The sequence below is a fragment of the Zingiber officinale genome, chromosome 7B (assembly GCF_018446385.1).
Source record: "Zingiber officinale cultivar Zhangliang chromosome 7B, Zo_v1.1, whole genome shotgun sequence".
Taxonomy (NCBI): Eukaryota; Viridiplantae; Streptophyta; class Magnoliopsida; order Zingiberales; family Zingiberaceae; genus Zingiber; species Zingiber officinale.
The window spans coordinates 99,703,339-99,731,101 of record NC_055999.1 but is presented as its reverse complement, the minus strand read 5'-3'; the positions used below and the strand labels follow the sequence as shown (position 1 = coordinate 99,731,101).

The 27,763-nt window shown below is 42.6% G+C and overlaps 1 protein-coding gene across 1 annotated transcript; it reads left to right on the top strand.

The window, feature by feature from the left end:
* Positions 1-1,345: 1,345 nt before the first annotated feature.
* On the top strand, positions 1,346-4,619 carry LOC122006510 (probable linoleate 9S-lipoxygenase 5). Its single transcript, XM_042562039.1, has 6 exons — positions 1,346-1,582; positions 1,672-1,961; positions 2,099-2,687; positions 2,754-3,252; positions 3,346-3,609; positions 3,683-4,619. Exons 1-6 carry the CDS (start codon positions 1,399-1,401, stop codon positions 4,428-4,430), a joined length of 2,574 nt encoding a protein of 857 aa, XP_042417973.1. The 5' UTR covers positions 1,346-1,398; the 3' UTR covers positions 4,431-4,619.
* Positions 4,620-27,763: the final 23,144 nt, after the last annotated feature.

Here is a 27,763-nt window from a genome sequence, read left to right as displayed (position 1 = left end):
GCTGATGTGGCAATCGATTGTGGATGGATTGGATCGATTGGGAGCACTGTTTAAAGTCTTGGCGGAGCGTTTTCTCCGCAGTTCTTTGCAAGCTTTCTTCCTGCGATTTCTCTGCGACTCACAACGAGCTTCTCCGATCTTCACCGCCAGTTCTTGAAGGCTCTTGGGAGTGTTCTCTCAAGGTTCAAGAGGCAACAACAAACAACAAGTAAGCAAGAAGAAGTAGTATTTTCATTTGTGTCTTGTACTCTCTTCTTGTATTTTTGTGTGCGTTGTTGTGTGAGTTTGTACGAGGCTTCTCCGCCTCCGACTGCGACCGAGAAGGAGGTTTTCATAGTGGAGGGTGTGTGACTGTGTGGATTCTTGGACTAGTCATCTATTCTTGAGATAGATATCAAGTAAATCTACGTGTTAACGTTGTAGTGTGTTGTTTCTTGTATTTTTCGCTGCACATCATCACAGGAAACAATCATCATCAAGACAAAGCAAACGACACAAGGAGCGCGACGAAATACTATTCATCTCCCTCTAGCGGACACAAAGGTCCTAACATAAGGGAGTCATCAAAGGAGGAATGAGACTCATCCTCTCTTTTGTCTTTTTGACTTGGTCCTTGGGCGGTCAAGCCAGTCGTACTTTGGCTAGATGAGTTCCTCTGAATGAATATATAAAAGGACTGAGCACCTCGCCTCTCTGTGAGGAAAGTAAAAAAAAAAATGAACACATAAAAGCACCGAGAATAATATTACGTAATTAGTGTTAGTGAACCAAGAAATTGAGTGGAAAGAAAAAAAGAAATTACCCATTACCCTCAATGGTAGATCAGATGCCCCCTTCCCATTTATCTTTTTCTTGGAATGAGAAAATTCCATTTTTTTCTAATAGGGAAGTTTGAAAGAGGTTTACTTTCTTTCAAAGAGTTAGCAAAATAAAATTAATAAATCGAAGACAATTTGTAAAACAAAAAGATGCATTTTTCTCTTTGATTTTTATTTTATTTTATGTGGAATGTATTTTTCTTATATCCAAGTTGTTTGATGTAGATTTTATTTAGATTATCTTTTTTTTTCTTTTTTCTTTTATTTATTTTACGTGGGATGTATTTTTTTTTATATTTGAATTTTTGTATGTTGATTTTATTTGGATTATCTTTTTGTTTTACGTGGAAATGTCAAAATCTAAAATAGAAAATTAAAGTAAAAAATGTATTTCCACATAAAATAAAATGATAATCCAAAAATAATCCAAATAAAAATGCATCCCACGTGAAATTTTAAAAAAAAAAAACCCGTTCTTCGTCTTCCACCTCCCTCTATAAATCTGTGCCTCTGTTTCCATTCATGATCCATTGTTTGTTTGTTTCCATCCCCTGCTGTTTCTGAGTTCTCGATCGAGACGATGCGCAGTGTGCTTGAACACGCGGTCAAAGGCGACGCCGTGGCCGTCAGGGCCACGGTGGTGCTGATGCGGAAGAACGTGCTTGACTTCAACGACTTCAACGCCACGCTCATCGACAACGTGGAGGAGCTCTGTGGCCGCAACATCTCCTTCCAGCTTGTGAGCGCCACCGTCGGCGACCCAAGTAAGTCTGTTCATTTCCATTTTGTGTGGATTTTTGGTCTTGTAATGAGTAAAGCATGCGACTGAGTCGGCTTTGATGTCTGCACGTAGAGAACGGAAACAGAGGAGTCGTCGGAGAGAAGTCCTACTTAGAAGACTACGTGAGCAATCTTCCGGCCATAGCCGCCGGCGAGTCCACCTTCCACGTGACGTTCAAATGGGAGGGGAAGCAGGGCATCCCTGGTGCGGTGATCGTCGTCAACCGGCACTCTTCACAGTTCTACCTGAAGAGCATAACCCTGAAGGAGTTCCCCGGCGAGGGCCGGATTTACTTCGTCTGCAACTCGTGGGTTTACCCTCAAGACAAGTACAAGTACAAGCGCATCTTCTTCGCTAATAAGGTGAGAAATTAATCATAATTGATTAGCAGTTTAATTGTGCGTTTGTCTTCACATGTAATCATCAATCACTTACTTAGATTTAATTTGATCAGAAGTCTTTTGCCGTTAAAGAAGTTTGACGACTGTTATTATTGCAGACTTACTTTGCGGCGAAGACGCCATTGCCGCTGAAACCGTACAGAGAAGATGAGCTTAAAAACCTGAGAGGAGAAGATGTGACCGGCCAACTTCAAGAATGGGATCGAGTTTACGACTACGCTTACTACAACGACCTCGGCAATCCCGACGAAGATGCATCTCTCGGTCGGCCCGTCTTGGGCGGCTCCGACTGCTACCCTTACCCTCGCCGTGGGAAGACGGGCCGGAAGCCCTCCAAGACAGATCCGGAGACAGAGAGTAGAGTGCCGCTGATTATGAGCTTGGACATCTACGTGCCCAGGGACGAGCGGTTCGGGCACTTGAAAATGGCGGACTTCCTCACCTACGCCATCAAAGGCTTGGCCCAAGCGGTGCTCCCCGTCCTCATGGCCATCTTCGACAAGACGCCCAACGAGTTCGACTCCTTTGAAGACATTTTGAAGCTGTACGAGGGAGGTTTGCCGGTGGTGAACAATGCGCTCATCGACGAACTAAGGGAACGCATTCCCTTTGAGGTGATCAGAGAGTTGTTCCGCACGGAAGACAACCAGAGGTTGCTTAAGCTTCCCCTGCCACAAGTCATCCAAGGTCAGTATCATGTAATCTACCGCTAAGATTTTTGGTTTTTGACCATGATCATCTGGTGCTGTGCAGAGGACAAGTATGCTTGGAGAACAGACGAAGAGTTTACTCGGGAAATGTTGGCCGGAGTGAATCCGGTGAGCATTAGACGGCTCGAGGAGTTCCCACCTGTGAGCAAGCTGGACGAGAGAGTGTACGGCGACAACAGGAGCACCATTACGGCAGTTCAAATCGAGCACAACCTCGAAGGATTGACGATTGAAGATGCGCTGGGCCGCAACCGGCTGTTCATCTTGGACCACCATGACTCGTTGATGCCGTATCTGAACAGGATCAACTCCACCGCCAACAAGGTCTACGCCACGAGAACTCTGCTGTTCCTGAGAGACGACTGCACGCTGAAGCCGTTGGCGATCGAGCTGAGCCGGCCGCACCCCGACGGAGAGCAACACGGCGCCGTGAGCAAAGTGTACACGCCGGCGGACTCCGGCGTCGAAGCATCCATTTGGCAGCTCGCCAAAGCTTATGTCACCGTCAACGACTCCGGCGTCCACCAACTCATCAGCCACTGGTGCATGCTTATGCCAATTCACTCTCAAATCAGAAGCAAACGTATGTGTAGGTGCTGATCTCCATTTTTATTTATTTATTTCGTGTTTTCAAGGTTGAACACACACGCGACGATGGAGCCATTCGTGATCGCCACCAATCGCCACCTGAGCGTGCTCCACCCCATCAACAAGTTGCTCGCGCCCCATTACCGCGACACCATGAACATAAACGCCTTCGCCCGGCAGACACTCATCAACGCCGGAGGCATCCTCGAGATGACGGTCTTCCCGGCGAAGTACGCGATGGAGATGTCGTCGGCGGTTTATCAGAGCTGGAATTTCGCCGAGCAGGGTCTTCCTGCCGATCTCATCAAGAGGTAAATTTGTTCCTCATTTGTTGGATACTTTTTTGTTTGTGTAGAGATTAAAAGTTAAATTTTCTTGATTCAGGGGAATCGCGGTTAGGGATTCAAATGACGAGATCGAACTGTTGATCAAGGATTACCCTTACGCCGTGGACGGCCTCGCGATATGGTCGGCGATCGAAACGTGGGTGAGAGACTACTGCGCCATCTACTACCCCAACGACGCGGCGGTGCGTGCCGACACCGAGCTGCAAGCGTGGTGGAAGGAGGTGCGCGAAGAGGGGCACGGCGACAAGAAGCACGAGCCGTGGTGGCCCAAGATGGAGACCGTCGCGGAGCTGACGGAGACCTGCACCACCATTATCTGGGTGGCCTCTGCCCTCCACGCAGCCGTCAACTTCGGACAGTACCCCTACGCCGGCTACCTCCCCAACCGGCCGACCATCAGCCGTCGGTTCATGCCGGAGCGCGGCACGGAGGAGTTCGCAGAGCTGGAGAGGGATCCGGTCAAGGTGTTCCTGAAGACGATCACCAGCCAGCTGCAGACCATCCTCGGCGTGTCGCTGATCGAGATCCTGTCGATGCATTCGGCCAACGAGGTGTACCTGGGACAGCGGGACACGGCGGAGTGGACGGCAGATCGGAAGGCGCTGGAGGCTTTCGAGAGGTTCGGGGCGGCGCTGAGGGGGATCGAGGCGGAGATCGTGGCGAGAAACGGCGAGGGGAGGTTCAAGAACCGGAACGGCCCGGCCAAGGTCCCTTACACGCTGCTGTACCCCACCAGCGGATTGGGGCTCACCGGGAAAGGCATCCCGAACAGTGTGTCCATTTGATATTGCTGCCGTTTGCTGTTTGCTGTTTGCTGTTTGCCGTTTCCGTTTGCTGTTTGCTGTTTGCTGTTTGCCGTTTGCCGTTTGCTGTTTGCCGTTTGCCGTTTGCCGTTTGCCGTTTGCCGTTTGCTGTTTGCTGTTTTGCTGTTTTGCTACCGTCGTGTCGTAAATAAATAAGCTGTTTTGCTGATATTTCCTACCATCGTGTCGTAAATAAATAAAAACTATTTGTATTAAAACTAAATATTAAATTCGACTATTTGTTCGTCAAAATGCCCAGTCAAAATTAAACGAGAACTTGATCCTCTTTTATTTATTTATTATTTTTAATGAAAAAATAAATATTAATTTTGTAGGATGCATATTGTTGAAATGGTTGTGGATGCCTTACCTTATTGAATGGCAGGCAGGAACACGTTTATAGTATGGAAATTGGACGTGATATGGATAACATATACAAATAAATAAATTATTAAAAATATATATATAAAGTGAGGTTACTGGAAGACTGAGTCAGTCAAGCTCATCACTCATCAATAATGTTTAAAGGCACGAATGATTGATGGCAGATTTAGGGTTTTGAATTTAGAGGACTAGAAATTTGAAGGAAGTTTGCTAGTTTGTTTTGAGGTTTTGGCTTGACCATCAAATATTAAAGGGTTATAAGAATTAAGTTAGAATTTCAATCTACCCTTCAACTTGGTTGAAGTATATTTTAATCCATCAAACAAGTTTGTTTGCTTGATCGACTAAGCCAAAACGTAGGTCAGTATAATATAATGAAGTTTGTTTGATCCACCAACTCAATTATTGAGGGCTAGTTGATCAATAGTATGTATATGCAAGTTGTTAAAGAGTTTTTAGTGCCCTAAAAGCTCATAGAAAAATACTCTCAAACTCTCAAAGTGCTTAAAGAAGTATAAAAGTCTAGATCCAAGTTGAGGAATTCAACATCTAAAACTCTAGGTAGTTCACTTTTTATTAGCCATTTATTTTCATTTAAAAAGAGTATTTGCCTCAAAAATCAAAATGTTATCCTTAAACGGTATTGATTCTATCCGAAAATCATAGAGACGGAAAGCTAGGGATGTGACTGATGCGTTGACCGGAAGTAGAACGTACACCGATCTACTTCCACAAGAAACGTCAGTGTCGAGTCAGGGAAGGGGTCCTCGACGTTGGCCCTTCAATACTCAAGTCAGTCACCGGGAAGAAGAAGAAGAAGACAAAATAGTAGTGCAAGTGTAAATAATAAATAATGTGTACCGCACCGATGTACGAACCCCTTTATATAATGCCCTAGTGGGAGATGTGCGCGCTTTTAGAGGCATGCCACGTTCTCTTATTGGTTGTGGATACGTTCTCTAATTGGTCATGGACACGTTCTCTAATTGGTCGTGGACACATTCTCCGATTTGTCCGTCGTATAATCCGCCTGTGGACCATGTCACCCGTCGACGGCGCCATCTCCCAAAAGTATATCCAAATACACGTCAGCGTTCTCGTTGATCGGCCGAGCGTGATAGCCGCTCGGCCGAGTACTCCTCTATGCGGCTGAGTACTCCTCTGCTCGGCCGAGTATTCCTTTGCTTGGCTACTCTTCCCTGCGACAACGAGTCTCAATAGTATGTTCTTGCCCAACCGGAATAGCGCTCTGGTCATCTATACGCGTCCTCGCTTGGCTCATCCCATTGCCGATCAAACGACATATGCTCGGTGTTGGTTGCTACTCGGAAAACCTATAGGTTCCACTGTACAAAAATTTTGTACAAAGGTCTGAACCTTTTCCTAGCTACCATGTGTTCTTTTAAATTAAATTTTGGATCGCCTGCGGAACTTAACACGTTTGATCCAAAACTTAATCTATTTGTTCTTTTAGGTTTTGACTTGGATCTCCTGCGGAACTTAACACGTTCGACCCAAGTCTCCTTAAGTTATTAATTCCATTAAATATTAATTTCCATAAAAGGTTCCCAGTACTGACGTGACGAGGCACATGGCCTTCTTGGATATGGGAGCAACCACCACCGACTAGACAAAACCTTTAATAGAAAGCTAATATTTAATTTCCTAAAATAACTTTAGGTTAACCAAAGAGAACAATCAAATCACAAGGAAAAGAAAGAAACAAAAGAACACAACTTCGAAAAATCATATTCGAAACACTAGAACGTAAGCCTCTTGTATTTGGTATTATTTCCATAAATAACTAGCATGATGCGGAAATAGAAATTACTAGTTATACCTTGTAGAAAAACCTCTTGATCTTCTACCGTATTCCTCTTCTTATCCCGGACGTCGTGTGGGCGACGATCTTCCGAGATGAGAACCACCACGCACCTTCTTCTTCTCCAAGCAAGGTTCGGCCACAAGAAGAACCACCTCCAAGGAAGAAGAACTTGATCACCGCCAATGCTCCAAAGGATCTTCAAGATGAGGCTTCCTCCTCTTCTTCTTCTCCTTCCTAGGTCCGGCCACCAAAAAGAGCTCCAAGAGATGTATGGTTCGGCCACCAAAAGAGAAGAAAGGAGAAAGGCTAGGGCCGGCCACAAGAAGAAGAAAAGAGGGAGAGAAAAATAAAATATTGTCTCTCTTCAAGGCACCTTAACCCCCTCTTTTATAATCCTTGGCCTTGACAATTAAGGAAACTTATTAAAAATAATATCAATAGCTTTCCTTAATATGAATTAATGAGGAATTAATAAAATAAAAACTCCCCATTAAATTCATATGGCCGGCCACAATTTAAAGAGAAGAAAAAATTTCCAATCAACAAAAATTTCCTTATTTGTTCTTGTAAATTTAATTTCTCTTCAAAATCCCTTCATGGTTGATAAAAAGGAAATTTCTATAATTTTAATTTTATCAACATGTGGATAATATTTAAAGAGAAAATAAAACATCTCTCCAATCTACAAATAAGAAAAGAGATCTAATCTTTTCTTTAATCTTTTGTAGAATCTTATAAAGAGATATTTTAATTTTAATTCTCTTTAAATTATATCTTCCACATAATAAAAAATTAAAATTAAATTTCTTTTTATTTATTTTGGCCGGCCACTAGCTTGGGTTCAAGCTAGGGCCGCCACCCATATACCAACTAGGCCGCCCTAGCTTGTTCCCAAGCTAGCTTGGCTGATGTATAGAAGGTGGGTATAGGTGGGTATAGAACTCTATAAATAAGAGGCTACGATAGGGACCGAGAGGAGGAATTGGTTTTGGTCTCCCGATAAAATTAAGCATCCCGTGTTCGCCCCGAACACACAACTTAATTTTATCAATGATAATTCATTCCACTAGAGAACTATCATTGAACTACCGCACCAATCCCAAATTACATTTTGGGCTCCTTCTTATTATGAGTGTGTTAGTCTCCTGTGTTTAAGATATCGAATGTCCACTAATTAAGTGAGTCACTGACAACTCATTTAATTAATATCTAAGTCCAAGAGTAGTACCACTCAACCTTATTATCATGTCGGACTAAATCCACCTGCAGGGTTTAACATGACAATCTTTATGAGCTCCTCTTGAGGACATTCTCAACCTAGTATCTCTAGGACACAGTTTCTTTCTATAATCAACAACACACACTATAAGTGATACCATTTCCCAACTTATCGGGCTTATTGATTTATCGAACTAAATCTCACCCATTGATAAATTAAAGAAATAAATATCAAATATATGTGCTTGTTATTATATTAGGATTAAGAGCACACACTTCCATAATAACCGAGGTCTTTGTTTCTTTATAAAGTCAGTATAAAAGAAACGACCTCAAATGGTCCTACTCAATACACTCTGAGTGTACTAGTATAATTATACAGTCAAGATAAACTGATACCTAATTACACTACGACATTCTAATGGTTTGTTCCTTTCCATTTCGGTCGTGAGCTACTGTTTATAATTTATAAGGTACTGATAACATCATCTTCTGTATGTGACACCACATACTATGTTATCTACAATATAAATTAAATGAACAACTACAAATGTAGATAATTAGACCAAATGTGATTCTTTATTCATAATGAATGTTTACAAAGCTTAGACTTTCAGTATACATTCCAACAATCTCCCACTTATACTAATGACTAAGCTGCCATATCTTCTACCATACATCTGATTCCCATTCCCTCCACATGCCGATCGAAAGCTTTCGCCGGAAGGGCCTTAGTGAAAGGATCTGCCAGGTTATCCGCTGATGCAATCTTGGCGATGACAACTTCTCCTCGCTTCACGATATCTCGTATCAGGTGGTACTTGCGCTCTATATGTTTACTTGCCTTATGGGCTCGTGGTTCCTTCGAGTTTGCAACTGCACCGCTGTTATCACAATAAATTGTGATGATTTTGGGCAAACCAGGAATCACATCTAAGTCCATTAGAAAGTTCCTGAGCCATACTGCTTCTTTAGAGGCTGCGACATACTCACTTCCATGGTTGAGTCCGAAACGCATAACACTCCTCCATGAAATGGCTCCACCTCTAAAGTAAACACATAGCCCGATGTAGACTTACTGTTATCCCAATGGAAATCAAAATCAGTGTAACCCACAGGGAGCGGATCGTCTGCTTGGTAAACTAGCATATAATCTCTAGTCCTTCTCGTGTACTTTAATATATGCTTTACAGAGCCCAATGTCCTTGTCCAGGTTACTCGATATCTGTCCCCACGACAAAATAGATATCCGGTCTCGCATATAGCATTGCATACATTAGGCTTCCTACGGTTGAAGCATAGGAACCGCTTTCATGTCCTCTATCTCTTCGATGTCTTTGGAGACATCTCTTTAGATAGAGCTACTCCATGTCTAAAAGGTAAGAAACCTTTCTTGGAATCCTGCATGCTAAAACGAGCAAGGATTGTATCTATATATGAAGCTTGGGACAAACACAACATTCTTTTCTTACGATCCCTTATAGCTTTGATCCCAAGAATGTGTGCACAATCTCCTAAGTCCTTCATATCAAATTGTTTGGACAACCATACCCTTACGTCTGATAATACCTTGACATTGTTGCCAATTAACAAAATATCATCTACGTATAGTACAAGAAATACCACCACGTTTCCGTTACACTTCTTATATACACAAGACTCATCCGGACTTTGAATAAATCCATATGACTGGATTACTTCATTAAACCGGATGTTCCAAGACCTTGAAGCTTGCTTCAGTCCATAAATGGACCGATTAAGCTTGCACACTAGATGCTCTTTGCCTTTTTCAATGAACCCTTCTGGTTGCTTCATATGGATGTTCTCTTCAAGACTTCCATTAAGGAAAGTTGTCTTGACATCCATTTGCCAAATCTCATAATCCATATGAGCAGCAATGGATAAGAGTATCCGGATAGACTTAAGCATGGCTACCGGTGAAAAGGTTTCCTCATAATCGATTCCCTCTTTCTGAGTGTACCCTTTCGCAACAAGCCTAGCTTTGAAGGTTTCTACCTTCCCGTCTGTCCCTCTTTTTCTTTTGTAGATCCACTTGCATCCAACGGCTTTTACACCATCAGGTGGTTCTACAAGCTCCCAGACCTTATTAGAGTACATGGACTCTATTTCAGAATTCATTGCCTTTTGCCAAGATGCTGCATCTATATCTTGGAGTGCTTCGTCATATGATCGGGGATCAGGTTCATGTTTACCCGGGATCAAGTCCGAAGACTCTCCCAAAAACATGAATCTTTCAGGCTGCCTCACAACCCTCCCACTACGACGAGGTACTGTCTGTGGTTGTGCATCATGTGTGACACGTGTTGCAGTCTCTTGTGGTACTTCATCTTGTACTGTTGGTACTGAAGTAGACATGTCCTCTCTAAGTTCTTCTAAAACAACTTTACTACTGGGCTTGTGATCCATTATATAGTCTTCTTCTAAAAACTGGGCATTGGTGCTAACAATGACCTTCTGGTCTTTAGGACTATAAAATAAACCACCTTTCGTTCCTTTAGGATATCCTACAAACACGCGAACTTCTGTACGAGATTCTAACTTATCAGCATCTGGTTTCAGCACATGTGCTGGACTACCCCAAATCCGAATATGTCTTAGACTGGGTTTTCGCCCATTCCACAATTCTATGGGAGTAGAAGAAACTGATTTAGAAGGTACTAAGTTCAGAACGTATACTGCTGTTTCCAGAGCATATCCCCAAAACGAATTTGTAATCAATAACTCATCATCGATCTAATCATCTCTATAAGAGTCCTATTCCTTCATTCCGCTACACTATTCTGTTGGGGTGTGGGCAATTGGGATTGAATCCCGACCTCGATAAGTAATTCCTAAACTCTCCTAAGAGGTATTCGCCACCACGATCAGATCGTAGTGTCTTGATACTTTTACCTAATCATTTCTCCACATCAGCCTTGTATTCTTTGAACTTGTCAAAGCATTCGGACTTAGGCGCATTAGGTAAATATATCCATATCTTGAATAATCGTCTATGAAAGAGACAAAATATTCAAAACCTCCTCTTGCCCGGACGGACATAGGACCACACAAATCGAGTGAACCAACTCTAACACTTCTTTGGCTCTATACCCCTTGGCCCTCTTGGTCATTTTACCTTCTAAGCAAGATTCACAAGTTGGAAAATTTTCCAACTCTAATGAACTCAAAGTCCATCGGCTATAAGCCTCTGAATCCTACTTAAATTAATATGACCAAGTCTTAGATGCCAAAGATATGCTTGGTTCATTTCCGAAGGTTCTTTTATTAGAATTAGAAGATGAGTTATAAATTTCCATGTTTTGCTTTGTGGAAGAAATTGGATTTAAAATATACAAATTGCCAACTAATGCACCGGAGCAGATAATCACTTTATTTCTTTTAATAACTACATCGTATTGAAAGAAACTGAATATCCATCTAAAAAGTTTAGAAACCGAAATTAAATTCTTTCTAAAACCGGGTACATAAAGACAATTTCTTAAACCAAATTTTATTTCTACTAAAAGATAAGTAGACGCCTCCCACTGCAACCGCCACTTTAGTAGCATTGCCCGTTCATGAGACGGTAATCTCCCTTCAAATAGTCGTCGGGTTTTCCGAACCCCGCAAGGAATTGCAGACATGATCGGTGGCTCCCGTATCCACACACCAGGTCGGTAGATAACACCGCTAAACATGTTTCAACAACTAGAGCATGAGATATACCTTTGTTTTGGTTCTTACGAGGACAATCCAATTTGTCGATTCAACTAAAATTGTAACTTGTTTCTTCTTCTTCACTTCGGTAAAACATCTATTAATTTCAAACAAATGTAACAGCCCTAATTAAACTTTTTCTTCTTCTTCTTAGTCTATCCCTTCTAACAATTTCCTCTGGTTTAGCAAATCTTCAATGAAGAGATATGTGTGCGTACATGTATTTGCAATAGTTATGCAGTAATTTTTGGAGGCTTATCATATGCCATAGTTGGATATGCTAAAATATTGTTATGTTTAATCCCTTATGATTTATATGGTTGAAAAGATCCATTATGCCAACAAATTGCTTTAACATAGACAGTCCCTATCCTGTGACCAAAGAGTTCCTTGAGATTGTTCATAATATCATAAGTCGTTGGTAAATCTTTATGCTGATGTTGCAATACATTTGACATTGAAGCCAAATGTAACACCGCGCCATCTCATCCGCCTTTACCCATCTCTTATGATATTCAATCTCCTCTTGGGTAGATTCACCAATGAGTGCAGGTTCATCAAGATAAATTTATAGCTTTCAGCAGTTAAACAATATCCGTGTTTCTTTTCCAATCTATGTAATTTGGTCCAGTAAGTCTATTTTGTTGAAGTATGATGGACAGTGGGTTGAAAGTCATCCTAAGAATCACAAATAACTTTTGGTCAGAACTCTAAATTTAGAATAATATTGATTCCTCAAACAATACTATTTTAAATTAACCAACACCTCATAACACCGTGAATTTTGTATGCCACGTTAGTGTGGACGTATACAATTTCAACATTTGTAAAAGGAGGGTTTTAACCCATTAATTTTATTATCTTGTCAACCTAACTTTTTGACAAATAAAATTAATAGTTGGTATTATTTGGTCTCACAAATAATAACAGTGACTCCGTTGGGAGGATACTATTAGATGTGTCTAAGTGTTCACCATTACTTGTCACTAAGTCCATTAATAAGATTATGCCCCTTCCGTTGGGGAAGATCACACGCTCTTGATTAACTTCCTATAGTCATCCAAAAATGGAAGTCTGTTCTAGTGATCCGCAAACAAGCTCATCCGTTATGGAGGAAGGCACTCAGAGCCAACGCGCAAGCTTGTTTGCATCACTTACAAACCAGTAATGGAGACCATGGGATTTACTTAAAAATCCCTCTCCCACTTAGTTATTTACAAATGAGGAATTTTAACTATGCTAGCCTACTAAACTTGTAAACTAACATGCACACACAATATAAAGCAATAAATAGAAAATCTAATTTTCAACTATTATGGCTTTTATCTTTAATTGTCCTCCGTGTGTTCATCCCAAGCTGCCGCCATATTTGGCCACCGCCATCGGGTCTAACTGTCGCATCCATCTTGCTCCGAGTTTCGCTGCGCCTTTGGTCCTTAGAAGGTTCCACGCTTGCAAGATTCGATCCATGACATAAATAGAATTTTACATTTTGATCCTATATTCCACAAAAGGAATGTACATGTATCTAGATCAAAAATAAAATCCTAATAAAACTAAATACAGCTCCTGCTGTATTTTAATACAATCATGCACACACATATAAATTGCCCTTGACATGTCCAAGGGTCCAATCACACACATAATTAACTAAAAGCCATAATAGTTGGATCCTGCATCCATAGAGTTAGCACATCCTACTATTAACCGCCTAAATTATGTATGACATGCATAATTAAACTAAATACCAAATACATAGAGGAAAACCCTAGCTCGATACCAATTGTTGGTTGCTACTCGGAAAACCTATAGGTTCCACTGCATAAAAATTTTGTAAAAGTGTCGAACCTTTCCTAGCTACCATGTGTTCTTTTAAATTAAATTTTGGATCGCTTGGGAACTTAATACGTTTGATCCAAAACTTAATCTATTTGTTCTTTTAGGTTTTGACTTGGATCTCCTGCTGAACTTAACACGTTCGACCCAAGTCTCCTTAGTTATTAATTCCATTAAATATTAATTTCCATAAAGGTTCCCAGTCTTGACGTCGCGGCACATGACCTTCTTGGATATGGGAGCAACCACCACCGACTAGACAAAACCTTTAATAGAAAGCCAATATTTAATTTCCTAAAATAACTTTAGGTTAACCAAAGAGAACAATCAAATCACAAGGAAAAGAAAGAAACAAAGAACACAACTTCGAAAACCATATTCGAAACACTAGAACGTCTTGTATTTGGTATTATTTCCATAAATAACTAGCATGATGCGAAATAGAAATTACTAGTTATACCTTGTAGAAAACCTCTTGATCTTCTACCGATCTCCTCTTCTTATCGTCGTGTGGGCGACGATCTTCCGAGATGAGAACCACCACGCACCTTCTTCTTCTCCAAGCAAGGTTCGGCCACAAGAAGAACCACCTCCAAGGAAGAAGAACTTAATCACCGCCAATGCTCCAAAGGATCTTCAAGATGAGGCTTCCTCCTCTTCTTCTTCTCCTTCCTAGGTCCGGCCACCAAAAAGAGCTCCAAGAGATGTATGGTTCGGCCACCAAAAGAGAAGAAAGGAGAAAGGCTAGGGTCGGCCACAAGAAGAAGAAAAGAGGGAGAGAAAAATAAAATATTGTCTCTCTTCAAGGCACCTTAACCCCCTCTTTTATAATCCTTGGCCTTGACAATTAAGGAAACTTATTAAAAATAATATCAATAGCTTTCCTTAATATGAATTAATGAGGAATTAATAAAATAAAAACTCCCCATTAAATTCATATGGCCGGCCACAATTTAAAGAGAAGAAAAAATTTCCAATCAACAAAAATTTCCTTATTTGTTCTTGTAAATTTAATTTCTCTTCAAAATCCCTTCATGGTTGATAAAAAGGAAATTTCTATAATTTTAATTTTATCAACATGTGGATAATATTTAAATAGAAAATAAAACATCTCTCCAATTTACAAATAAGGAAAGAGATCTAATCTTTTTCTTTAATCTTTTGTAGATCTATTACAAGAGAGATATTTTAATTTTAATTCTCTTTAAATTATATCTTCCACATAATAATAAAAATTAAAATTAAATTTCTTTTTATTTATTTTGGTCGGCCCTACTAGCTTGGGTTCAAGCCGGCCACCCAATATATACCTAGGCCGGCCCTAGCTTGGTTCCCAAGCTAGCTTGGCCCGCCCCATTGGATGGGTAAGAAGGTATAGTGGGTATAGAACTCTATAAATAAGAGGCTACGATAGGGACCGAGGAGGAATTGGTTTTGGTCTCCGATAAAATTAAGCATCCCGTGTTCGCCCGAACACACAACTTAATTTTATCAATGATAATTCATTCCACTAGAGAACTATCATTGAACTACCGCACCAATCCCAAATTACATTTTTGGGCTCCTTCTTATTATGAGTGTGTTAGTCTCCCTGTGTTTAAGATATCGAATGTCCACTAATTAAGTGAGTTACTGACAACTCATTTAATTAATATCTAAGTCCAAGAGTAGTACCACTCAACCTTATTATCATGTCGGACTAAGTCCACCTGCAGGGTTTAACATGACAATCTTTATGAGCTCCTCTTGAGGACATTATCAACCTAGTATCTCTAGGATACAGTTTCCTTCTATAATCAACAACACACACTATAAGTGATACCATTTCCCAACTTATCGGGCTTATTGATTTATCGAACTAAATCTCACCCATTGATAAATTAAAGAAATAAATATCAAATATATGTGCTTGTTATTATATTAGGATTAAGAGCACACACTTCCATAATAACCGAGGTCTTTGTTTCTTTATAAAGTCAGTATAAAAGAAACGACCTCAAATGGTCCTACTCAATACACTCTAAGTGTACTAGTGTAATTATACAGTCAAGATAAACTGATACCTAATTACACTACGACCTTCTAATGGTTTGTTCCTTTCCATTTCGGTCGTGAGCTACTGTTTATAATTTATAAGGTACTGATAACATCATCTTCTGTATGTGACACCACATACTATGTTATCTACAATATAAATTAAATGAACAACTACAAATGTAGATAATTAGACCAAATGTGATTCTTTATTCATAATGAATGTTTACAAAGCTTAGACTTTCAGTATACATTCCAACACTCGGTCGGCCCTTAATGTAGGGCTCCGCTTGACTACCTTTTAGTGGTCTCGTTGGTCCTCTGACATTGACCTCCTTGACTTTAACTTCCACGTCAGCTGCTATCTCCTTCCTTTGACCCGCACTTGGTGGACCCCTTTTACCATAGTATCACAAACCTTCCCCTCAAATCTAGTTGAATGAGGTAGCAAATCTGACTGACTGGACAAGTAGCGTATCAGGTGACCTCCTCAGATCGGACACTATCCATGGCTTGGAGCTGGTCAGAGGGCTGACTGGTCATTCCTTTGTTGGCCTGGGTGTGTGGCTGCTACTCGGATCATACCTCATAAGTTTGGCGTTGGATCGATCGCTCAGCTGTACCATAATTGAATATCTGTGCCGATCAGGATGGTTGACGCCAACACTTAGCGAATTTTTCCATTTCTCTAGACCTTCTCGGTTGGGTGCCCAACGATAAGGGACGTTGTCATCTCAATTTCTAGAAGACCGTGTAAATCTCGACTCATTATGGTCAAGCATGTCGCCTATACATTTTAATTAAGCCTCATTAATGTTCCACTATAACCTATTGACATGTGTCCTACTTTCTGCCACGACACACTCGACGTGGCAGGCGAATATCTGCTGGTGATGTGATAGGTACCTTTTCAAATTCTATAGGCATATCTTCTCCTAGTTTTTTGCAACCCTTGATCATACGACTCAGGACGATTAACCGCGATGTTTATAAACATTACTTTGCTTTGTCGTCATCTTCATTCCTTGCATTTTTGCCTTCAAGTAGCGTCTACGACATTTCTTCTCCTCTTCTTCTCTAGCGACCATCCTCAGTAAGCTCCTTGTTCTTTTCCTTCGTCAAATCCATTCGTTGTTCCTTCCCGATTTCCTCGCTTTCGATGGCTAGTTCCTCGCAGCCTCCGGTGCCCTCCCTGCACTCTGGTATACTTCCACCGAGTCCAGATTTGATGGGGACAACATAGAAAAGCTGAAATCCACATACCAATTTCTCTCTGCTTATCAAGTTGTCATTCCCTCCGCTTACGACCGACCACATGAACTGTCATCCGACTTTTTAACTTTCTTTAAGGACCAATTTAGTGCAGGCCTTCGAATTCCCGTTCATCCATTTTTCCGCCGTTTGTAAATATTTTCATATTTTCCTACACCAAAGTGTTGAACTCCTTTAGGCTGTTGTGTGAAGTGGTAATTCTCTTCCGCTTACACGACCTTCCCTTGACTCCGCAGCTCTTTCATTACTACCCTAAATTGTTCGAGCCAGGGACCTTCTTGTTCCAAGCATGAGTGGGCTCAGTCTTCTTTAACAAAATGTCATCCTCCAATAAGCATTGGAAGGAACATTATTTCTTTGTTTGTTTTCCTGGGCGGTTCAACTTCCTGACCGGATGGCAGATGGAAGTGATGACGGCTCCTTCACTTGGGAGATACAGAAGTTGATCAAACTATCTCCAAGCAGTGTCCAGTTTGATCGGTCAGAAGTATCACATCCACAAGCTACTGTTGGAGGGCGCCCTATATGTCTTCGGCCTAAGCCCGATCCGAACACGATTGTCGTCCAGCCTATGTATGCTCTTTCTTTTCCTCGTCTTTGAATCTAACTGATTTTTCCTCCTTTTTTGCAACCCACATCATGTTGAGGGCACGCCCAGCCAGCAAAAGCAGGCTCGTGGATAAGGAGATCAACGCAGCGGCCATGGCCGAGTTGGAGAGTTGTGTCCTATAGTTGGTCACCCATTCTGAAGACCCGCTCGACAAGGCAGGTGAGACTCCTACACCGGCCAGCGAGGTAGGAGGCAGTTAGATAGTGACTAGCAGAGTCGCGGCTGCTTCAAGCGGCCTCCCTCTCGAACGACCCTCGATGCTGCCGATCGCAGTGGCTTCGGAGTCAGCCACTTCTGGCAAACCTCTACAACGCCGCAAGAGGCACCGCGGGGAGGCCTCCTCCCGCTCCGCCACATCCGCCTTGCAAACTTCGACCTGATCAAGTTCACACCCTTCTCTGAGCAGGGTGAAACATCGACTCCTGTTCTTCCGAAGGAGGGAGCCCAAGCGCTACATACTTCCTTATCCTCCAATTGGATGCCCTCACTGTCCGGTCTATCGTCGGGGATGATCTGTGCACCATCGGTCGCCTTCATGCCACCACCATCCTCGTCGGCCACACAAGTATCCATCATCCGCCCTTCCCCTACGACCAAGTCCATGGGGAGAGCGACCTCTGACCCATCCGGTCTAAGCGGCCAGTGCTAAATAATGACAATCATCCATTTGCCAACTGATGAATGGTGTAGCCCGGATGATATCGCATCCTGTACCCCCGAGCACCAGATTCAGATCCAAGGGTTGCTAGTACAAATATGGGTCGATTCCAGGGCTCATGCGGCGATTATCTCTCCAGGGGAATTAGAAAACAACCATACCCAGATGGCCACTAGGGTATGTATACTGCTTTTATATTTAATTGTTTTTGCTCGCTTTGCCCTTTCAATCTCCTTATCGCTGGAGTACTGGGTCGATAGCCTAGCCATGTGCCAGAGGCTGACATTTTGGAGCACGAAGTCCAATAGCTTCGTTCCCTGAGTGGCGTATCTGAAGCCTCCCATGCTCAACTTGAGCAGCTGATGACCTAGGCGGCTCAGTTAAAGGTTGATTTGTAGTTAAAGCTTCAAGCTGCTGCAGGAGAAAAGGAGCAAGAATGCCGATCAAGCTTCACAACTGGCGAGGCTTAATAAACATGCTAGTTCTTTTGAGTTGAAGATCCATTCAACTAACACCAGGAAACTCTGAGCCATTGAGGACTTGAAGATCAAGAATAAAGAGGCTCAAGTGCTGGCTCAAACCATGAAGGAGGTCGAATCCGCATTGAGCGCCAAGCGGGAGAGTCGATTGGCAAAGCAAGCTGTGACGAAGGTCCAGCTCACCGCCAAGGATGCTGAGTTCGAATCTCTAAAAGCAAAGTTGGAGGTCTCTCGATCAGCCCTCCAAATTTATCATGAGGCAGAGCCTGGTCGATTTGAAGTACTCAAGTGAGATTATCTCCACTTGGATGCCATTAATGATCGATTTACTGACCAAGCGCTCTGCCACTTCAACTTTGGAGTTGATGGGACTATCGACCAGTTGAAGGACGATGGCTATCTCCCTTTCACACTGACAAACAAGGTTATCAACAGGGAGAAGCTGACCGAGTCACTCTTCGATGATGTGCTCGACTATCTCGGGTAGCCTTCCTTTTTTCCTCCTCGAGTCGCTTTCTGTATTTCTCCATATGTAATAAATTTTCTAAGTGTAAATGAATGCATCGTCATTTGGTGTTTCATTTTTCTATCAGACTTTGCAAGTGACTATTGACGACTTGTCGTTCGATGTCTTTTCACTTTGTTGAATTTTGAAAGAGCATAAGGAATGCATTGTCGTTCGGCTCAATTGGGACTATGCACCGCTTAGAGTTTTATGAAATTTGTATAAGTATAACTCCTTGATTTCCCGATCGTCAGTATAGCTAATCTCAGAGACTTCCATATGCTCATTCTAGAATAGGTCGAACGACAATAACATGGCAAGGCATCCCTACTTTGATCACTGCTCGATCTGTTAACTTTACTTTATGGTTTAGGAATCCACTCGGCCTTATTCATCGTCGACTCAGTTTTAGAGTCGCCGCTCAGCTGCTATTCGTCGTAGACTTGAGTTTATAGCCACCACTCAGCTGTTGATGCATAGACTTGGGTTTATAGCTGTCGCTCGATTGCTGATGAAGACATGGGTTTATAGTTGCCGCTCGACTATTGACGAAGACATGAGTTTATAGTCACCGCTCGACTGTTGACGAATGATCCTGTCCGAATCAGAAGCCAACGGACGCTGGGGACGTGGCGCTCCCTGCTGGACCCTCGAGTGCTCCGGCGAACCTGCAACAAACCGAGCCGGGAGGGGTGTCCCGGCGATGGCCCTCCGACGCTCAAGTCAGGCGATGAATAACAAAGAGGTGGCTTCAGAGATTAAGACCCGCATACCTCCGATGAAGAAATGGAGGCCTTATATAGACCTCTCGAAGGAGCCTGGGCGCGCCAATCAAAGCAATCACCTCCCATGGTATGGGTTTGTCGAAGGGCATCCATAAGGCCATACCGCCATCAGATCAACCTCTCCATGATGTGACGGCGAGATCCTCCTCGTGCACTTTTCGACATAATCATCCGACATGCCTTTGCCGACATCCCATATCCCGAGCCAACGAATAGGCCGCCGGCTAATCTTTGTATCTCGCCCTTATCTCGACCGAGCGGACCACCCGGCTTCTTGGTCCCAAAGTGACACCGCTCGGCCATTCGCTTCCTTCCCCTTGGCGTGAAACCCAAGCCCATGGTCAGGTTATCTTTAGCCCGCCGGACCTACTCAATCGCGCACATGCCATTAACCGCTTAGTCGCCCTCCATCTCTCTCAAGCCGACCTTCAGAGTGGGTCCCCATTCTTACCGCGGATCACTTGCCTTCTCTTCAAGTCTAGTCAAGGAGGCGTGAGTCCGATCGACCGACTATGTGTCCGAAGCGGCCGCCGCTTACTGCCGCTTATAATATCCCTTGAGCTGCTCCTTTATGCCAAATTCAAATTTGCTTTCGCTTTGGTTGTCTTGTCGCTCAACGTGGATGTTTGCTTGTCTAAATCTTCTCGAAAATCACACAAATCCTCTTCATTAAGTCGAAGCATGCGAGGTATGGGCGCATTAATTGTGCCTGGTGACAGAGCGCCACATGGCTCTTCTTGCGTGGCGGTGATGATCCGTACGATGGGACGCCGATTACTTTGAAATGGACGGTTAGATGATGACCTCGCCTCTCGTGACCTGCATCTGACGGACGAGGCTGACCAGCCTCGTTCGCATAAAGCCTTCGTCTTCGCCTTTACGCTGCATTCTCTGTTTCATTCCGCGTCTTCCGTCGAAGGTGCCCGCGGCTGTTTCGTTCCGGCTGTCCTAGTTCTTGCCTCTTGGTGTTTTTCGGCTTTCTGGTGATCTTCTCCGCTCATCCTCCCTCAGTAAGCTTCTCCCCTCCTTTCGTCCGGCCTTTCCCTTTCGCGTGGGACTTCTTTCGTTCCCTTGCTTGCGAACCTTTCTGTCCTCCGTTTCCGAGTTTCTTTCGGCTTCCTTCTTTCTTTTTCTTGGTATTTTAGTCATGGCAAGCACTTCCGTACCCACTGTTGATGTTCATGGCCCTTGGTATCTGACCATGGAGAGTCGATTTGATGAAGAGGGCGCTCGGCGCCTTGTTCGGACATACGGGATCCCTGATGACCATGAAATAGTTATAGCCGACCTGACCGACCGGCCCCATAACCCTCCGGTCGGCACCGTTTGTTTTTTTCTAGACCAATTCCAGGGCGGCCTTAGATTTCCTACCCATCCCTTTATTTTGGAGGTTTGTAATTATTTTCGCATCCCGCTCGGCCAACTTGTGCCGAATTCCTTTAGGCTGCTGAGCGGGGTGGTCGTCCTCTTTAGGCTGCACAGTATCCCACTCGACCCCCAGATATTCCACTATTTCTTCTACCCCAAACAATCCGAGTTGGGCACTTTTATTTTCCAAAGTAGAATAGGCTTCAAATTTTTTGATAATATGCCGACCTCCAACAAGAACTGGAAGGAGTTCTTCTTCTATATACGACTTCCTAAGCGGCCAGTATTCCGAACCAAATGGCAGACCGCTGTACCGCAACCAGCAGATCTCGAAAAATACTACCTTCATGCAAGAACTGTTGTCCGGCCACAGTACAAATCGACCTTGCTTCTCAAGGGGTGTTGTACATTTTGGATTATCTCCCGTTCGCAATCTTCCCTACCGCATGAGTAAGGACTCTTTACCCTTCGCCTTTTTATCTAATCGATTTTAATTTTTCCACCGCAATGAAGTCATGTGGCGCCCAAGGCTACCGATCATCCAAATCAAGGCCGGAAATTGAGGCGGCTACAAAAAGAACTCGCCGAGCGAGGTCTTATCCCCAGCCGCCCGGCAGATGAGAGGGCGCCCCTGAAACAGAGGTTGCCCCGTCCGCTTCAACGGAGGTTGAGGCGGATCCTGTTTCCTCCGCTCCAGCCGAGCTGGGAGTCCCCCGGGCCGGGGATTCACCACTGGAAGTTCGGCGGAAACGTCGAAGAAACCCCAGCCTTCCGCCGACCCAAGAGGGCGAGCCACAGGCGCCGATCGGGGTCGCTTCGCCAGATCGCACGCCATCGCAGATCGGGACCCCAGTGGCCTCGCCCACCGCACAGCCCTCTGGCTCTCCTCCACGGACTCGTCGTCGCTTACGACGGTTGGCCGAAACTTCAACCATAGGGGAGTCCTCGGGCCAGGCGACTGCGTCTGAGGAAGTGCCGTCCGGCCACCCTACCATCAAGACTACCCTTCGATTCCCCTCGGAGGAATATTTATTGTCAACCGATCGGCCATCAAGCCCCGTTCATGAAATAACCTTGACGGGTCCGCTCGCCAAGCTTTTCGAGGACGCCCAGATTCGGGTGGCCATGACGCCCAAGCAGCTAGGCGATAACAACATGCAGCAGCCACCTGTAAGTTCATTTTCTTCTTGTGCCATCGCTCTTGCCCCGATTTTATTATTTTCCTTACAGATTGGGCCGAGCAAATCGCCACTAGCCATCTAGCCGAGCGGAGGATCTCATGGAAAACTCAAGTCCTGGGGTCCATCACCGAGCAGAGAGACAAGTCCCGAGGCCGAAGAAGGCCGCCACCTAGCTACGAGGTGGCTCGACTCAAGACTTAGTGAAGAAGCCAAGGAGACGGAAGCGCCAAGAGAAGAGGCGTGCCGATCCGACAAGATGAAAGTTGAAGTCCGAGCCCTAGATCAGCAATCTAAGAAACTGGAAGTCCAACTAACTGCTGAACAGGAGGGGCGCTCGGCTGAACGTACTAAAGCGGAGGTTGACCAGAAAGTTCTCCAAGATTCACTTATTGCCTCCTGGGCGGCGCTCAGAAAATATAAGGAGGGAGAGCCGAGTCGCCTAGCAGCAGCGCGCCAAGAATACCTCCGCTCGGAGTGGTTCGGCACAAAATTCGGTGGCAACGTCTCCTCAACATTCGCAGAGGCGGTCAAGGTCACCATGGAGTACTTGAAGAAGGGTGGCCACCTTCCTGCGGGCATGCACCTTCCTGCCTCCGACCTGGCGGCCATGATAGTGTTGGTTGCTACTCGGAAAACCTAGAGGTTCCACTGTACAAAAATTTTGTACAAAGGTCTGAACCTTTTCCTAGCTACCATGTGTTCTTTTAAATTAAATTTTGGATCGCCTGCGGAACTTAACATGTTTGATCCAAAACTTAATCTATTTGTTCTTTTAGGTTTTGACTTGGATCTCCTGCGGAACTTAACACGTTCGACCCAAATCACCTTAAGTTATTAATTCCATTAAATATTAATTTCCATAATTGGTTCCCAGTACTAACGTGGCGAGGCACATGACCTTCTTGGATATGGGAGCAACCACCACCGACTAGACAAAACCTTTTATAGAAATCTAATATTTAATTTCCTAAAATAACTTTAGGTTAACCGAAAAGAACAATCAAATCACAAGGAAAAAATAAAACAAAAGAACACAACTTCGAAAAACATATTCGAAATACTAGAATCGTAAGCCTCTTGTATTTGGTATTATTTCCATAAATAACTAGCATGATGCGGAAAGAAAAATTACTAGTTATACCTTCTAGAAAGACCTCTTGATCTTCTACCGTATTCCTCTTCTAACCTCGGACGTTGTGTGGGCAACGATCTTCCGAGATGAGAAACCACCAAGCACCTTCTTCTCCTCCTAGCTAGGTTCGGCCAACACAAAGAAGCTTCACCAAGGACGAAGAACAAAACACCAACCAAGCTCCAAGGGATACAAGCTTTCTCTCCTTCTTCTTCTTCTCCAAGTAGTATCCGCCACCACAAGAGCTCCAAGCCAATAGAGAAGGTTTGGCCACCACCAAGAGGAAGAGAGGAAGAGAGGTTGGCGCCACAACACCAAGGAAAAGAGGGAGAGAAATAATAGAGGTTGTTCACCATGAAGCCTCTACCCCCTCTTTATAATCCTTGGTCTTGGCAAATAAGGAAATTTAATTAAAACTTCCTTAATTTCTTTTGCCATGAAAAGGAAAAATTTTATTTAATTAAAACAATTTTCCTTTTCTCAATTTATATGGCACTAAAGTTACAAACAAGGAGAGTTTTAATTAATTAAAACTTCCTAATTTGTCTCGAAATTTATAAAATTTCTTCAATAATTTAATCCTTCATGATTGGTTTATAAAAGGAAATTTAATAAATTAAAATCTTTCTTTAAACATGTGGATAAAAAGAAAGTTATCTCTAAAATTAAAATCTCTTTAATCTACAAATAAGGAAAGATATCAAATCTTTTCTCAATCTTTTAGAAACTAATAAAAGAGAATTATTAATTTTAAACTTTCTTTAAATCATGAACGGTTAAAAGGAAAGTTTTTAAAATTTAAAATCCTCCTTTAATCAACAAATAAGGAAAGATTTCAAATTTTAAACTCTCTTTTAAACATGTAGATGATTTACAAATAAGGAAAGTTTTACCAAAATTAAAACCATCCTTTAATCTACAAATAAGGAAAGAGATTAATCTCTTCTCTTAATCTTTTGTAGAAAGTTATAAAAGGAAATTTTTAATTTTAAACTCTCTTTAAAATCATGATATCCACATAAGAAATAATTTTAATAAAAATCCTTTTAATATTCTAGTGGTCGACCACCCAAGCTTGGGACTTTAGTCGGCCACCTACTGACTCATCCACTTGGTCTTGGCCCCTAGCTTGGGTTCCAAGCTAGCTTGGCCGGCCCCATTGGATGGGTAAGAAGGTGGTATGCGGTGGGTATAAATCTCTATATACTAGAGGCTACGATAGGACCGAGAGGAGGAATTGGTTTTGTCTCCCGATGAAATTACATCCCGTGTTCGCCCGAACACACAACTTAATTTCATCAATAATAATTCATTCCACTAAAGAACTATTATTGAACTATCGCACCAATCCCAAATTACATTTTGGGCTCCTTCTTATTATGAGTGTGTTAGTCTCCTGTATTTAAGATAACAATGTCCACTAATTAAGTAAGTTTACTGACAACTCACTTAATTAATATCTAGCTCCAAGAGTAGTACCACTCAACTTCATCGTCATGTCGGACTAAGTCCACCTGCAGGGTTTAACATGACAATCCTTATGAGCTCCTCTTGGGGACATTCTCAACCTAGATCACTAGGACACAGTTTCCTTCTATAATCAACAACACACACTATAAGTGATATCATTTCCCAACTTATCGGGCTTATTGATTCATCGAACTAAATCTCACCCATTGATAAATTAAAGAAATAAATATCAAATATATGTGCTTGTTATTATATTAGGATTAAGAGCACACACTTCCATAATAACTGAGGTCTTTGTTTCTTTATAAAGTCAGTATAAAAGAAACGACTTCTAATGGTCCTACTCAATACACTCTAAGTGTACTAGTGTAATTATATAGTTAAGATAAACTAATACCTAATTACACTACGACCTTCCAATGGTTTGTTCCTTTCCATTATGGTCGTGAGCTACTGTTTATAATTTATAAGGTACTGATAACATGATCCTCTGTGTGTGACACCACACACCATGTTATCTACAATATAAATTAATTGAACAACTTCATTTATCATAAATGTAGACATTTGACCAATGTGATTCTTATTTCTAGATAAATGTTTATACCAAAAGCTAGGCTTTTAGTATACACTCTAACAATCTCCCACTTATACTAAAAGACTAAGCTGCCATATCTGCTGCCATACATCTAATTCCCAACCCTTCAACATGTTCATCAAAAGCTCTCGCCTTAAGGACCTTAGTGAAAAGATCTATAGGTCATCATCTGATGCATTCTAGGCAGCAACAACTTCTCCTCGTTTATACGATTTCTCGTATTAGGTACTCTATTGTGTTTACTTGCCTTTATAGACTTATGGTTTCTTCGAGTTTGTTACGACCAATATTATTACAATAAATTGTAATAATCTTGGATAAACAAATCATATCTAAGTCTATCTTGAGGTTATTGAGTCATTCACTTTTATGGCTACCTTAGAGCTTGCCATATACTAAACTTCTATGGTGGAGTCCAAAACACCTATGCTTATCACTCTTCCATAGTTATGAATTTACCTCCAAGTAAACACAAAACCCCGAGGTTGACTTATTATTGTCCCTATCCGATGAAGTCAAATCCATGCAACCCACAAGGACCAAATTAATCGCCTTGAAGCTAGCATATATTCTCTAGTGCCTCTAAGGTACTTTAATATATGCTTTATCGCAATCCAATGTCCTTGTCCAGGTTACTTTGATATCTGCTAACTATGCCCTTGGCAAAACAGATTTCTGATCTCGTGCATAGCATACATTAGGCTTCCGACAGCCGAAGCATAAAGAACTGTCTTTATTTCCTTTATCTCCTTTGATGTCTACAGAGACATATCTTTAGATAAAGTTACTCCATCCTGAAAAGGTAAGAAACCTTTCTTGGAGTTTTGCATGCTTAAAACGAGCAAGGATTTTTCCGATATATGAAGCTTGGGATAAGTAAAATATTCTTTTCTTGCGATCCCTTATTACTTTGATCTCAAGAATATATACATTCTACCAAGTCCTTTATATCGAATTGTTTGAACAACCATACCCTTTTCGACAACATTTTGATATTATTTCCAACTACCAAAATGTTATCTACGATAATACAAGAAATACCACCACGCTCCATCACACCTTTTGTATACACAAGACTTATCCGGTTACTAAATCCATAGATCCGGATTACTTTGATAAACCGGATGTTCCAAGACCTGAAGCTTTGCCTCACCATAGACGATTGAGCTTGCACACAAGATGCTCTTAGCCCTTTGTAATGAACCCTTCGGTTGCTTTATATGGATGCTTTCTTCAAGACTTCCATTAAGGAATGCCGTCTTGACATCCACTTGCCAAATAGATAAAAGAATCCGGATAGACTTAAGCATGACTACCGGTGAAAAGTTTCCTTTTCATCAAGTCTTGCTTTGAAAGTTACTACCTTCCTGTCTATCCTCTTTTCCTATTATATACCTTTTTACACCCAACGGCTTTTACACCATTTGGTGATTCTACAAGCTTCCAGATTTTATTAGAATACATATATTCTAATTCTATTATTCATTACTCTTTGCCAAGATGCTGCATCTTTATCTTGGAGTGCTTCATCATATGACCGGAGATCAGGTTCATGTCCTCCAGGGATCGAGTCCAAAAACTCTCCCAAAACATGAATCTTTTTAGGTTGCCTAACAACCCTCCCACTACGACAAGGCACTTACTGCAATTGTGTATCATTTGTGATACGTGTTGCAGTTTTCTTGTGGTATCTCATCTTGTACAGTTGGTACTAGGTTAGACATGTCCTTTATTATTTCCTTAAGAACAAATTTAGTTATGAGCATGTGGTTCATTATATAGTCCTTTTCTAAAAAATCAGTCATTGATGCTAACAATGACCTTCTGATTGCCTCGACCAAATCCAGCTCCATGTTCCTCCGTTCGGCGTTGCCATCATCATAGCTTTGGATCCGAACGGACTCAACGCCGACTTCCATCGGAATGACTGCCTCGCCGCCGTAACCAAATGGAAAGGCGTGATGCCCGTTCCTTCCTTTGGAGCCGTTCGGATGGCCCACAAGACGCCCGGCACCTCATCTGGCCAGCTTCCTCCGAGATGGTCGAGCCGAGTGCGTAGAATGCGAAGGATTTCCCGATTGGTCGCTTCGGCTTGACCGTTGCTCTGGGGATAAGCCACGGACGTGAAGTGTTGCTCAATCCCATAGATCTTGCACCAATCTTCAAGCAACTTCCCTGTGAATTGCCACCCATTGTCGGAGGCACGTAGTGCTTGGGCAGAGGGTCTCGTAGAATAGCCTCCG

Coding starts and splice junctions, on each gene's coding strand:
- LOC122006510 (XM_042562039.1), top strand. CDS start 1,399: ATGCGCAGTGTGCTTGAACACGCGGTCAAAGGCGACGCCGTGGCCGTC. Junction 2,688..2,753: donor CCTGCCACAAGTCATCCAAG/GTCAGTATCATG, acceptor GGTGCTGTGCAG/AGGACAAGTATGCTTGGAGA. Junction 3,610..3,682: donor CCTGCCGATCTCATCAAGAG/GTAAATTTGTTC, acceptor TTCTTGATTCAG/GGGAATCGCGGTTAGGGATT.